Here is a 13,542-nt window from a genome sequence, read left to right as displayed (position 1 = left end):
GTATGATGATACTAACGGTATGATGATACCTGGAGTAGATTCCAAGATTGATAATTGATATGATGATATAAATGGTATGATGATACCTGGAGTAGATTCCAAGATGTACCTACTAATGGTAATGGGGTAATGTTACAAATCCAAGCGAGGTCGAAGCTTGGTCGAAGTTGGACGGCCACATCTTCTCATCTTGGATTTAATTTGAGGCGTAAGTCTTAAACCAAGGCTTTTGATAGGTATGTACTCCATGGCGCAGTGGTATGCGCGGTGGATTTACAAGGAGGAGGTCCTGGGGTCAATCAACGGCAGGGCCGATTGAGGTTTTCGTAATTGGTCCAGGTTTGGCTGGAGGGAGGCTTCGGCCGTGGCTGTTAGTAGGCATAGACGTACCGCCAAGCGATTAGGCTAACAAGTTAGCCCGCTTCCATCGATTGCATCATCACTTACTATCAGGTGAGATTGTAGTCAAGTGCTAACTTGTAAAGAATAAAAAAAAATCAAGATTAACATAACACGATACCTCATGATGTAGAGAGCATTCTATAAAGTTAGTAAGAAAATTTATAAAATAAGTAAAAATATTAGTAATAACCGTAAAAAGTTTGTATAAAAAAACATAAATATGGGTTTTTTGTACTTCACTTACCATTAATCGTTCCATATAACAAGTAATGCCCTCTATCATTCTGCTCCACCAGTAAGTAAGTGCTATTGTCTCGTTCTCTCATCACTAGAATCCGCGCTGTCCAGTCTATCGGCGCCAATGTTTGCCCTTCCAATAAGTACTTAAAGTTTTCCTTTTGCTAGTAAAGATAATTTTTGTAGTAATCTTTATGAAATATAGAAGGTTCCTGTATGATGTACATCATTTTCTTATAGGTCGATTTTGTCACACTCAAATATTTAAACTTTTGATGAGATTACATAACTCTTGGACTTTTACATGACCATTCTTCTACGGAATTGAGACTTGAAAAATTCGAATTAGAGGTATTATAGTCTCTAAAGCAATAAACTGTGATTAAGGGTGCAACCATCAAAAATAAGTTAAAACACTTATATCAAGGCACTTATATTATGTAAAAGGTTATTTACCTACCAAATTAACTTAATTCAAAACCATAATTATTACAATTAAAACTATACTTACCTAGTGACGAAAAGCTACGAGCTAGGAAATACAAGCACACCAAAGTCCTGATATTACAATTAACACGTAGAAAGAAGCATTAATACTTACCGAAGTACTAGGCACAAAGAAAATTGCAAACAATGGTGACTTGGGTGGTCCCCAGTAGTAAAATGACATCCATTCGTCGTCTACTACGGAGTATGGATTGAACCTGGCAAAACGACTGAACTCTTCGCAAGTAGTGCTTTCACTGTCATACAAGGAACCCGGCATTGAACCAGCTTCTATTAATTGAGTAAACGATTTTACCACAAAAACGAGTAAAAATTTAAACATTGTACGAGTCAAATAAATGGTAAAATGTAAAATTAACCCGTAAAAAACTATATCGTATCCGTTTCCGTACGTTCATTTAATTAAATTTAGGTTTTTTTTAGAAACAGCCAATTAATAACTTTAACATATAGATAAATTTGTATGAGATTCTTGAAGAGAACCTTGGAATGACATGCTAAGTATGAAGTTGTGTGTATGTTGATTGCATCGCTTTATATTACCAAGAGTGGATGTTTACGAATATTATCTTTGTTTACCATAGGATGTTTAATAAGTCTTGAATGTTTATCATTTATCAATTTTTACATGTGTTGTTATTTATTTACAATGCAAGTTTTATTTACTGCTTAAGTATGTTGTATACTAGGATTGTAATAATAGTATAGGCAAACATTATTTAGCATGTCTGACTTTGATGTCTACGTCTCCGATAGGTCTGTGAATACGTATAAATTTGTTTTCTTCATCCTCTATTTTAATTCTTTGTTGCATATTCGCTATGAATTTTTCTTCTTCTATATCTCTGCGAACTGTTGTGCCTTTGCCTTTAAAGTTAAGGGTGGAAGCTTCAAGAAATGTATCATGTTCCGATTTGGGTCCAGTTCCCAACTCGGCCATTATAGCTGCGTAATGATCATCACAATACATCATAGCTAAATAGGGATCATGTATCTTTAGTCTTAGTTTTATAGTTGGTAAATATAGGTTTTTCACTGTAACAATAATACTATCTCCATCAAAATAATAATAATATTTTAATGTGAAATTGTCTTAAAATTATGTATTAATTATTTGTGAAAGTGTTTTCATAAGCATTATATTAATGTTTATCCAAATAAGCACCATATTCGTCACAAGTATTTAATTTTGACCAAAATTTCCCTTGACATAATTTGCTTTTAATGAATATTTTTGGACACATTTAAAATATTTTCGGAACAAATTTATACTCAAATAATGCCACCGGTAGCTCTGCGAAGTACCTATACGTACAGTGCCACACAAATCAAACTTTCACGGACGAAATTATGAGCGTCGGCTAGTATGTTGATAGTCATAAACGCTACAGTCTCTTTATATGGATATCTATAAACATAACACACTTATGTTACTTACTTAAATGATGATCTTCTGGCAGCTCATGGTCTGGTATGCCGTAAAATAGACCCTTTCTGTCACCCGCTATTAGTAACATATTCCTTCTCTCCTTCATTAGCAATTTTGGTTGTTGCCAATCAATATTTTTATAATGTGGGCCAAAAGTTGATCTATAATACTGCACATTCTGAAAACAATATATTACTATTCTTAGAAAGGTACTTACTAGAGTGTTTATTAAAAGTGTCACTTTGAGATAACATTAATTACCTTTTTAGTTGGATGCGAAAATGTGTGTGTTACAGTTGTTAAAAATCCCCTTTTAGACCAAATGAAAAATGGCAGCCATTTAATGTTGACTATATCATCAGGATGGAAAACAGCATTTATCGCAAATTCATCACAGGTTGTCCAATTAATTTTAAGCGAATTTCGCTGCGGTTTTCTAAAGAATCTGTTTTTTTGAAAATATTCCGTTGTATTTTCTTTTCTTGGCATCGCTTTGGCCGCCTTAGTGAAGTTTCTTGCCTTTTGGATATCCAATATTTTTTCTCTTCTACTTATAAATGGATTCCTTAAATTTTTCTCTAAAATAGATGAAAAATCGAATAGTCCACTTGTCTTTTTGTCTGTAGAGTTATAAATATTATTGTAGTATTCAATTTCATCACGTGGACTAGAAAATACAGGCAGATTTCTTTGTGATAGCTCATGTTTGCTTTTGAGATCCAATTTCGGGAGCGATTCTATGACGCGATCTAGGTCTCCCTCTTTAATCAGTTTGTAACGTAAACCATCAAAAGGTTGCTTAAAATCGCCATCTCCAATACCTTCTCTGGTCAAATGCTTGAAATCAACTGGTAATTGATACGTTGCTTGGTAAAAATCTGCATTGTTATCTGTACTTCTATGTTTTGACGCTCTCGGCAAGTTTTCAATCAGTTTTCTTCCATTTACAGCCGTGAGTACCACCATAATGAATGGTATGTTGTGCATTGTTCCGCGTATCATTGGATGTGTTTACAATTTTTTGTCAACCCACCTTTATATTGAAATCGTGCATAAATCAGGTGTCATGAAACGTTTTCATTTCATTGGCAGTTAAAAGTACCGGTTGCAAATGCCCCGAAGCGGGAGGGTTGATTTTTTTTATAAATTATTAATAGTGCTTTGTATTATATTTTGTATTTTATTAACATTGTTAAAAAAAAAAAAATTGACAAATAAATAAATAATAGATAAATTACACGCATCTACTTGTTCGTTGCAAATATAAATGACTTGCAAAAAAAGATCGAAATTTATATTTTAGTTCGTACCTAAACGTGCACAAAATAAAAATATTTTAAATCCTCATACTAAGTTTTACATTTACTACAGACAATCATTAGATACTGTACATGTACAATGTAATGTTTCGAATCTTATCAATTTACAGCTTTCGCTACCTTCTGTTCAGATAATCTAACCGTAAATTTTGTTACTTTCTAACTTTTTATCAATCAAAGGACAAAAGCAAAACTTGTGAATTAGCTATCAGACATTTATTTATAATATAAAATGTTTCAAATAGTCGGTACTTTAAATTGTTTGTGACCTCTGTATGACTTGCTTTGACACTTTATTTCCTGATTAGACATGACTTTATAACCATAACATATCCGAGTACTTCCTAGAATAGTAAAATTTGAACACTTCAGTTTAAAAAGAAATTTGTAAGTATTAACTTAAAAACGAATTTTACAATTCATCTGAATCTGAAATCTCAATATCTTCTTCATCATCATTTATATCTTCATCGATATCATCATCGTCCATGTCGTCTTCCACGGCCATTAGATGATCATTCATTGTAGGAGTATCCCTTTTAAATCGATATGAATAATTGTAATTACCTCTGAAACCTATTTTTTCTGCTGCTGATGTAATCTGGAAACAAGAAAACAAATAGTTCTCTAATTCTCTTTTAATATAGCTTATTTGTGAATCTTGAATATATGTAATATAAATATCTATTATATAATATATATATTTATAAATAAAACAAAACGGGCGGGCTATAAAATGAGCTATGCTCGGAGTGTCTCGTGTGATCGAATCTATGATCGAAATGAGTAGATCCGCAGAAGAGCCAAAATCGTTGAACTATGTCGGTTTAGCTCAACGAGTCAAGAAGCTGAAGTTGCAATGGGCGGGCTCATAGCTCGAAGAGCCGAATGATGTTGAGGTCACAAGGTGCTGGAATGACGCACTAGAAAACGCAGTGTTGCTCGACCCCCTCACCAGGTTGACTGACGACATTAAGCGAGGGCAGGGATTTGCTGGATGCATCATGGAGCTGGTGGCTCAGAATCGTGATGTTTGGAAGTCTCTACAAGAGGCCTGATAATATGATTGATTGATTGATTGATATGAAAGAAAAAATGTGACTAAGACCGTTACAGCCTTCGGAACCATCCATGCAATGAGCCCCTAACCAGTTTCATTAGAAAGGCGATAAGGCAAAGAAAGAAAGATAGAAAAGAAAAATACTAACAGAGTTGTGGGAGTCACTAGCAATTGTTAAAATATTAATATTTTCTGAATATACATCTTATTACATAATAAAAATAAATGAAGTAAACGCTTTAATACTTACATCTTCAGTTTTCGGCAATTTATCCGACGGAGCTAAGGCATAACAGAGTTTTTCCTGGCAATTCATAATACCCAAGTACCCTGGGTCAACTAACTTTAAGCCAAATATAAGCTTAGGGACACGTTCCACTGAAAAATCGTTATAAAAAAATTAAAATCAGAGACAGAGATAAAATAATTGCAACCTCAAGCGGACCCGAAATGATTCGAGAATAAGTGCAGTCTTATTGCGGTCTTCAAGATGCTCACAGATTTTTACTTTTTTACTCTCCTCCTTGTTACCGCTTTATAACAACAAATACTAAAAAAGCAACAAAAAAAAAACATTTAAGGGTACTCTATTACAGAAAACGTGATTATTTGCTGTTTTTTTACTCGGAGTAGTCAATGTGAGTCCGACTTGCTTGAGGTTATTTACCATAGATGACCTAGGTACGATTCCCAACTTGCTGTCTGGGTTGCGGTAGTTTACGAAATGTTCCCGTGGTTCAGTCATCAGGCAACGAGTCGAAACACAGTAGGGTTTTAGTCGGTTGAGGCCTTCTTGCCTTCGCGTGGCGAGAAGGTATCCATGTAGATTTCCCCACGTTATAAAAAATGTATGATTCCCAACTCGGGTCAGTTTAGGTCTGGTCTGATAGTAGGCATCGGATGTGCAGTAGTGTATATTTTACACACACATGCATCTCTCAAACGCTCGTCTACATTTTACCACTACATGTAAAACCAAATGGACTTCACGGAATAGATTGTACTTCCGTGATGATAGACATCATGTAGAGCCGAAAAATAAACTAGCGTTATTATCTCCTTACATCCAAATGCTAAGGACGGTATAAGCTGGAATTTCCCCGCAGTTTCAGTGGATATATAAAGAGCGCTGAAGTCTACCGACGTCTCCATAAACAGCACCGCTTGGGACCAGTTCACGTTGATGTCCACATCTTTCAATCCTACTTCAAATCGGTCAATGAGCTACAAGAAAAATAATGCATGTGTGATGCGCTTCGCTTTTTGAAAGTTCAGCACAAAAGGACAAGAATAAATTGCTTATAATCAATGATGTTACAAGAAAAAAGAGGTAGATAGGTTATACGCGGACCGCAAGTGGCACGTTAAAACTATGCTAATTAGCAAATCTGAGCTCAGTCGCACTGTCATCGCGCCGTTGATAACGCCGCTGAAACATCGAATACCGCCAGTTGCAAACATCGAATGTGGTTTATGTAACCTATCTACCTCTTTTTTCTAACATCATTGTTTACAATAATATCGTCGTTTTACAAGAACCTTATACATATAATAGTGGCACACGATCTTTATTGTTTGGTAGTTGTTGCTTAGTTTGCGCAACTTTATTTATCACCATAACTTTTTATATTAATGTAATTATACATTAACAAATATATCATGACGATTAAAATTAACTAAGTTTTCACTGAATATAGAAATTTTGATTTTACTTTGATTATTACATAATTTAAATCTTAGAAGCTATGTTAGACCTATTTTCTGGGGAACGGTTGCATTGGAATGTACCACAAATATTTGGCGACAATGCAACGTAACATATATTGCATTGTCACCAAATATTTGTACCGGATAGAAGGAGATCCTCTGATGATGAAATCAGGAGGTGGCCATAGGAACTCGTAAATTCACCAAGATAAACCCATCGAGTTTGGTCTCATTTGTTTTGTTTTGTAAAATACAATAGTAGTAAGGGCCTGAAAATGGACTTACATTTAAAGATATTAGGTTCGAGGAACTAGTGGAGTAAAAGATATTTTTTTTTTTTTTTAATTCATCATTAACAGTCTATTTTTAACGGCCCACTGCTAGGCCTCTCTTCTAGAACTTTTTTAATTGTTTAAAGCTAGGAATTGCTTTAAACAATAAAAAAGTGAGTTTCAATTATACTCATTGTACTTTAATGGCACATCGACACAAACACAGTTTTATTGTTAACATACACATACTATATACAGAGATATAAGTACTTACAATAGGTGTTGGGATGCTAAATCGGATGTTATAGGTGTTATCGTCACGATAGCCCCAAAAGTAGAATATTTGCCAATCAATATCCACAACACTGTTGATGTCAAATGTTGTGTTATTGAGAAATTCCTCACAGATTGTCCAATTTGATGTTATATTTTTGTGGAATTCTCGCTCTTTTAAATATTCCTTATCCTTAGTAAAATCGTTATCATTTACAGTTGTTTTATTTGCGTAAGAGAATATTGATATTATAATGATTTGCATTGCAACCCGGAGACTATTAATTTTCATCATATTTAGTAAAAAAAAACTTAACCGTTTAATAAAATATAATATATTTCTTATTAATTATTTATAATATATATATACAAACGAAAGGACCGTCTTGTAAATTCACGTATAGAACTGAGACTGATTTTTTAAATTTGAATATATTACATTGTTGTTGTTATATTAAGTTGGTAAGCGCACGCATCACAATATTTACATTAAAAATATTTGTTTGTTTGTAATCCATACAGTTATATCCATGTGGTTGTTATATGCAACAAATTGTAATCGTTTGAATGGCAGTGAAATAAATTGAATAGAATGTCAAACAAAAGGTTGGCATATATCAAATATTTTTGTTAAATATTGTTAAATGGTGATAAACAAAAAAACACTGGCTGAGTTTGTTGTGGGTTCTTCTCGGACCAAGGCCCTTGTACTACGACTAATTATCACCGATCGGGCTTGTAAACTAAGCCTAAATTAAAATAAATGATTTTTTACAGTAGCGACGTTTTGGAATTTCTTCATACGGTTCAATATTGCCAAAATGTTCAGTTCGTACAAAAAGAATAGCTCATTAAGTTGAAGCTAAAGATTTATATGTATAGGACACCACTACCTACTACTCATGCTGATGTATTCGTTTGAGATGAAATTTTACACTAAAAATGGAAAAATAATAAAATTTTAATAAAAAAAATACAACGGACTTCGAAACCTAAAAACCTACCCATTAAACTAAAAAGCGAAAAATAACATCGTAATACATGTTCTACCTGTTGATCAGTATGAAAGCGGTGCATAACCAGTGTTGTCTTCATCTTATTAGGAGGAGGTTGAACATCCACACCCCTTTCGGTTTCTACACGACATCGTACCTGAACGCTAAATCGCTTGGCAGTACGTCCTTGTCGGTAGTGTGTTAATCGGCCGAAGCCTCCCACCAGCCAGACCTGGACCACTTAAAAAAACCTCAATCAGCTCAACCGGTGATCGTACCCAGGGCCTCCGTCTTGTAAATCCACCGCGCATAACACTGCGTCACGGAGGCCGTCAAAACGTCGCCACGCAAACTGACAGACAGTTTAGAGCATTTCTCGAAGGATAATAAACTTTCAGGTTCAGTCTTCGACCAAAGAAAGAATTTTACTTTGGTCTAAGGGTTTAGCTATCATAGTATCTGAATAGATCGTTTATTATCTATGTTAAGCCTCAATAGCTCAGCCTGACTTATCACCGAGAGGTGTTGGTTCGATTCCCGTCCTATTGACAATTGTCTTCCCATATTCTATATTGTATAAAATGTGGCGTTTCTAAAGATATATATATATATATATATCTTTATCTTATATATATCCTTCAGCAAAGTTATATATATATATATAACTTTGCTGAAGGAATACAGAAGCCTGTTTCCTGTGACTGTAATCTCACCTGATGTTAAGTGATGATACAATCTAAGATGGAAGCGGGCTAATTTAGGATAATTAGGAGTAGGATGAAAAATCCACACCCCTTTCGGTTTTTACACGACATCTACTGGAACGCTTAATCGCTTTTCGGTAAGTCTTTGTCCTGGACCAATTAGGGAAACCTCAATCGGCCCAGCCGGGGATCGAATCCAGGATTTGCAAATTCATTTCGCATACCACTGTGCCACGGTGGCCGTAGTTGTTTGCGAATGTTTTGGTATTCTGTAGCATCTCATACTAACCTGCGGGCAGCAATGGTCGGTTATTTGGAGAATAAACAGTACGAAGTTTTCGAAAGCGAAAAAAGAATCAACTTCGCCGACTGCCCGTTATTTTCGTTGTTTATTTTTTTAATTCCAACTGGGCGTTGCGGTCATTACGTTCGAGCTGTCACTATGTAATGACTGGTAATATTATGCCGCCCACCAATTCCACCTATTCTAGAGATACGCATCGGTGGTCGGCACGCCTACACAACAAATGAGTGCAGTGTTTTGATCACGCTAACGAAACTAGGGAAAAGTAAAAAAAAAAAAACGTTTTTTTTTTCAGTCATGATTTAGAGCTGTACTTCGCGCCACGAAACAAGTCCTGTAGACGCGGCGCTAATCTCTGATTGGCGGACGTTGTCACTTGGTAATGGCGGTCTTATTGGCATTTGTGTAGGCGCTGTCAATTTTAGTTCAGGTTTTAGCCGCGGGACTTCTTCATTGACAAATGAGTGCAGTGTTTTGATCACGCTAACGAAACTAGGGAAAAGTAAAAAAAAAAAAAAACGTTTTTTTTTTCATTCAGCTGCTCATGATTTAGAGCTGTACTTCGCGCCACGAAACAAGTCCTGTAGACGCGGCGTTAATTTCTGATTGGCGCACGTTGTCACTTGGTAATGGCGGTCTTATTGATATTTGTGTAGCCGCTGTCAATTTTAGTTCAGATTTTAGCCGCGGGACTTCTTCGTTGGCGCGGAGGCTCAGGACTACTTAACCATGAAACGATTTACTCCATTTGCTTGGCTCAATTAACTGTTGTTATAAACGAGATTTATAAAATGTTTGCTGGCATATTATTTTCGTCACCAAATATGTGCCTATCTGGATATAAAATGCAGGAACTATTGTCTGTACTTATATTATTCAAAAATAGTATTTATATCATCATCATTTAACATTACCAGCCGATGGACGTCTATTGCTGGATGGATGGCCTCTTACTTGGATATCCAAACAGTCTGGTCTGGAGCCGCCAGCATCCAGCGGCTCCCTACAACCCGATTTGTCGATCCACTTAGTAGGTGGACGACCAACACTGCGTATTCCGGTCCGGGGTCGCCTTTCCATCACCTTGGAACCCCAACGTCCATCGGCTTTTCGAAATATGCCCCTGCCACTTCAGATTCGCAACTCGCTAAGCATTGTCAATAACTATGTCAGTATTTCTATAGATATCAACCCATATTCGGCTCACTGCTGAGCTGGAGTCTCCTCTCAGAATGAGGGCCAATAGTCCATCACGCTGGCTCAATACAGATTGGCAGACTTCACACACGTAGAGAATTAAGAAAATTTTTAGTATGCAGGTTTCCTCACGATGTTTTCCTTCACCGTTTGAGACACGTGATATTTAATTTCTTAAAATGCGCAGAACTGAAAAGTTGGAGGTGCATGCCCCGGACCGGATTCGAACCCACACCCTCTGGAATCGGAGGCAGAGGTCTTATCCACTGGGTTATCTCGGCATTTCTATAGTTAAACATAATTATTTTATTCCAAAACACAGTCACAGAACAGTCTAAAGAATCACTCAACTCATGATTGACGATTTAGACAGCAACTGTAATGAAGACTGTTTGCATTCAAAAACAAAGGATTCTTACCTGAACAATACCATGGGAAGCGAAATGTTGATATGCAAACTTTCTCATACAACTCTTATAAAGGATTGACGTACAACAATCTCTTCATATATCGTCATACATCGAACATCGTACATCGAATATGTCAACCATTGGAATATTGACGGTCTCATTGATATACCTGTTCTCTAGAGCGTCATGCCAAGTAACTAGGACTTTGGGAAACAGCAATGACGTTTGTATGAGAATTGCTAAAGATCCTTACTTCGATATAGATTTAGTGGTAGGTGAACCATGGAGGATTTACTACAGTTGGAATATGAATTTGGAGACGAAGTGCTTGGACTTGGTTATTAGAAACGCAACCCAAGAGGTGAGAGTTTAGTGTTCTTTTTTCAACAATACAAATTAAGTATACGTCTAAGACTTGAACTATTGTGTAATCTGTGATCGCTTCAAATGTTTTAGTCCATCTGTATATTGCATGTCGAATTACAATCGATCACGGAGCAGAGTAAAGTTAGAGAGTAGAGAGAGTCATTCTAGAGTAGAGTTTTTAGCACTATAAAGCGCAGTGTTGGTCGACCCCCACCAGGTGGACTGACGACATCAAGCGAGTCGTGGGGATTCGCTATGCAGGCGGCTCAGGATCGTAATGTTTGGAAGTCCCTACAAAAGGCCTATGACCTGCAGTGGACGTTCATCAGCTGATATGATGATGATGATGTCCTCGGGATCCGAAACCAGACAACCTAACTAGCGGTTAGCTTATCGACGAGGTAGGTACATCAGATAATACATGTATACTTTGCAGATAATCAAGAGAATATGGACAGACATGAGCGAGTATTTGGAACAACAGCCGTATTGGGAGGCCGCGACCCTCCACATGAGCATGGGGTCCCCCTCACACGAACTGCTGCTGTTCGCTGCTCAAGGTGCCGCGGGGACATTCTTGGCTGTACCTAATGTTGTGCGGAATTCTAGTTAGTAAATATTTACAGTGTGTACTACTAATAACTTTCTTAACATTGGCCACACTAGAACTGCAGCAAATTATATATTAGAACGGGTATCCAAAGCTGCTTCATTAGGATCTTACTAAATTTGGCTAAAAAGGGAAAACAACACAAGCAAAGGGAGAAGTTGATTGATTGCCAAGAAGTTTAACCCGTTAGTCAGAACTCCAGGGCTCTGTTTGGAGTTTTTCTCTCTGCCAAACGATGGTCCCGGCACCCGCACAGGAATGCTAAGAGTTTCATCTCTCAATTTAATTTGAAGGAATGATAAATGATGATAAGCAGTGACGTACCTATTGTAAAATGATTTCGTGTGGGGACAAGAAGGTCATTATCATCATCAGCCGTTGGACGTACCACTGCAAGGCATAGTCTTGTAAGGACTTCCAAACACCATGTCTCGAGCCACATATGGCACCACAGCCATATTGGGAAGCTGTGACCTTCCACAAGAGCATGGGGTCCCTCACACGAACTGCTGCTGTTTGCTTCTCAAGGCGCCACGGGGACATTCTTGGCTGTACCTAATGTTTTTCGGAATACTACCTACTAACAGTTTTAATAAATCTAAAGGGCTTGAAAGGGCTTTCGCTGGTGATGATAGACCGACAGTGACGTATCGGTAAATGATTTCTTTTTTTGGAGTCTACAATACATGTAGACTCCAAAAAAAATAAGATTATTATTATCATCAGCTGATGGATGGATTCACTTCTGGACATAGACCTCTTGTAAGGACCCAATGGTCTTGAGCTGCAAGCATCCAACGACAGCCTGTTATCCGCTTGTTGTTTTCGGTCCATCTAATGGGGGGTCGAACAACACTGCGCTTTCTGCTGCAGGAGCGCCATTTCAGCACCTTGGGAACCCAACGTCTATCGGCTCTTCGAACTATGTGGCCTGCCCATTGCCACTTCAGCTTCGCGACGACAGAGCTATGTCAGTGACTTTGGTTCGTCTGTGGATCTTCTCATTTTTGATTCGATCACGCAGAGAAACTCCAAGCGTAGCTCGCTCCATCTAATAAGGCCCCTAATGAGTGACCAAGACTAACCAATAATGCCGTCCTCCTACAATTAGTGGTAAAAGTGTGGGTACAATAGTCCACAAGGCGAGGAACGGACCACAACCTCTCGGTGATGAGACAGGCCTCGTAACTGTGGATCGTGAGGCTTTAAATATTTACTTTCTTCCAGATATAAAGCCTATGCGAAAAGGAGTTCCCCTACTCAAGTTCCAAATGAAGTTAATTCGCAATGGGAAGTATCTCCTGATGATGGACTGCCACGTGGGCGCCTCGACCCTGTCAGCTCGAGTGGGCAGGTCCTACCGCACGGAGATCGCTGCTGAGGCTGCGGCCTTGAACCTTGGAGACGGCCATCCAGCTTGTGTTAATGAGAAGAAAGACGATGAACAGTTCTTCCTTAATTAGCTCTTTGTAATATGGAAAACCAAAAATAACAGTAGGCCTTATGGTAGGCATCCATAGATCACACGTAACAGATGCATTGCATAAAACGTATTGTAGAATTCTTTATATAGAAAGTCATACAAGTGCGTCCACTGATCCGCATCGTACTCATCGCATCGTACGGATTTCATTTATCGTAAAAGTAAAAAACCGTTTGATGCGATGAATCCGTTACGTACGATGCGGATATGTGGACGTTATACCTATTATACTAGCAGGCATTCCGCAGTTTCGCGCGCGTAATAGTC

At 37.5% G+C, this 13,542-nt stretch overlaps 2 protein-coding genes across 2 annotated transcripts; one reads left to right on the top strand and one right to left on the bottom strand.

Moving 5' to 3' along the window:
* Window positions 1–1,706: 1,706 nt before the first annotated feature.
* LOC112054919 (uncharacterized) lies at window positions 1,707–3,558 on the bottom strand. Its single transcript, XM_024094863.2, has 3 exons — window positions 2,837–3,558; window positions 2,585–2,753; window positions 1,707–2,181 (listed from the first exon to the last, which is right to left on the bottom strand). The coding sequence occupies exons 1-3, from the start codon at window positions 3,539–3,541 to the stop codon at window positions 1,862–1,864; spliced, it is 1,194 nt and encodes a 397-aa protein (XP_023950631.2). The 5' UTR covers window positions 3,542–3,558; the 3' UTR covers window positions 1,707–1,861.
* A 7,375-nt stretch (window positions 3,559–10,933) lies between these two features.
* Window positions 10,934–13,255, top strand: LOC112055378 (uncharacterized). The gene is made up of 3 exons (XM_024095455.2): window positions 10,934–11,177; window positions 11,619–11,790; window positions 13,020–13,255. Exons 1-3 carry the CDS (start codon window positions 10,947–10,949, stop codon window positions 13,253–13,255), a joined length of 639 nt encoding a protein of 212 aa, XP_023951223.2. The 5' UTR covers window positions 10,934–10,946.
* Window positions 13,256–13,542: the final 287 nt, after the last annotated feature.

Source organism: Bicyclus anynana, chromosome 8, assembly GCF_947172395.1.
Source record: "Bicyclus anynana chromosome 8, ilBicAnyn1.1, whole genome shotgun sequence".
Taxonomy (NCBI): Eukaryota; Metazoa; Arthropoda; class Insecta; order Lepidoptera; family Nymphalidae; genus Bicyclus; species Bicyclus anynana.
The sequence above is the reverse complement of the archived record's forward strand: the minus strand, read 5'-3'. Positions and strand labels throughout refer to the sequence as shown.

Coding starts and splice junctions, on each gene's coding strand:
- LOC112054919 (XM_024094863.2), bottom strand. CDS start 3,541: ATGGTGGTACTCACGGCTGTAAATGGAAGAAAACTGATTGAAAACTTG. Junction 2,754..2,836: donor TTTCGCATCCAACTAAAAAG/GTAATTAATGTT, acceptor TATTGTTTTCAG/AATGTGCAGTATTATAGATC. Junction 2,182..2,584: donor GCCAGAAGATCATCATTTAA/GTAAGTAACATA, acceptor TTATTGTTACAG/TGAAAAACCTATATTTACCA.
- LOC112055378 (XM_024095455.2), top strand. CDS start 10,947: ATGTCAACCATTGGAATATTGACGGTCTCATTGATATACCTGTTCTCT. Junction 11,178..11,618: donor TTAGAAACGCAACCCAAGAG/GTGAGAGTTTAG, acceptor TATACTTTGCAG/ATAATCAAGAGAATATGGAC. Junction 11,791..13,019: donor TAATGTTGTGCGGAATTCTA/GTTAGTAAATAT, acceptor ACTTTCTTCCAG/ATATAAAGCCTATGCGAAAA.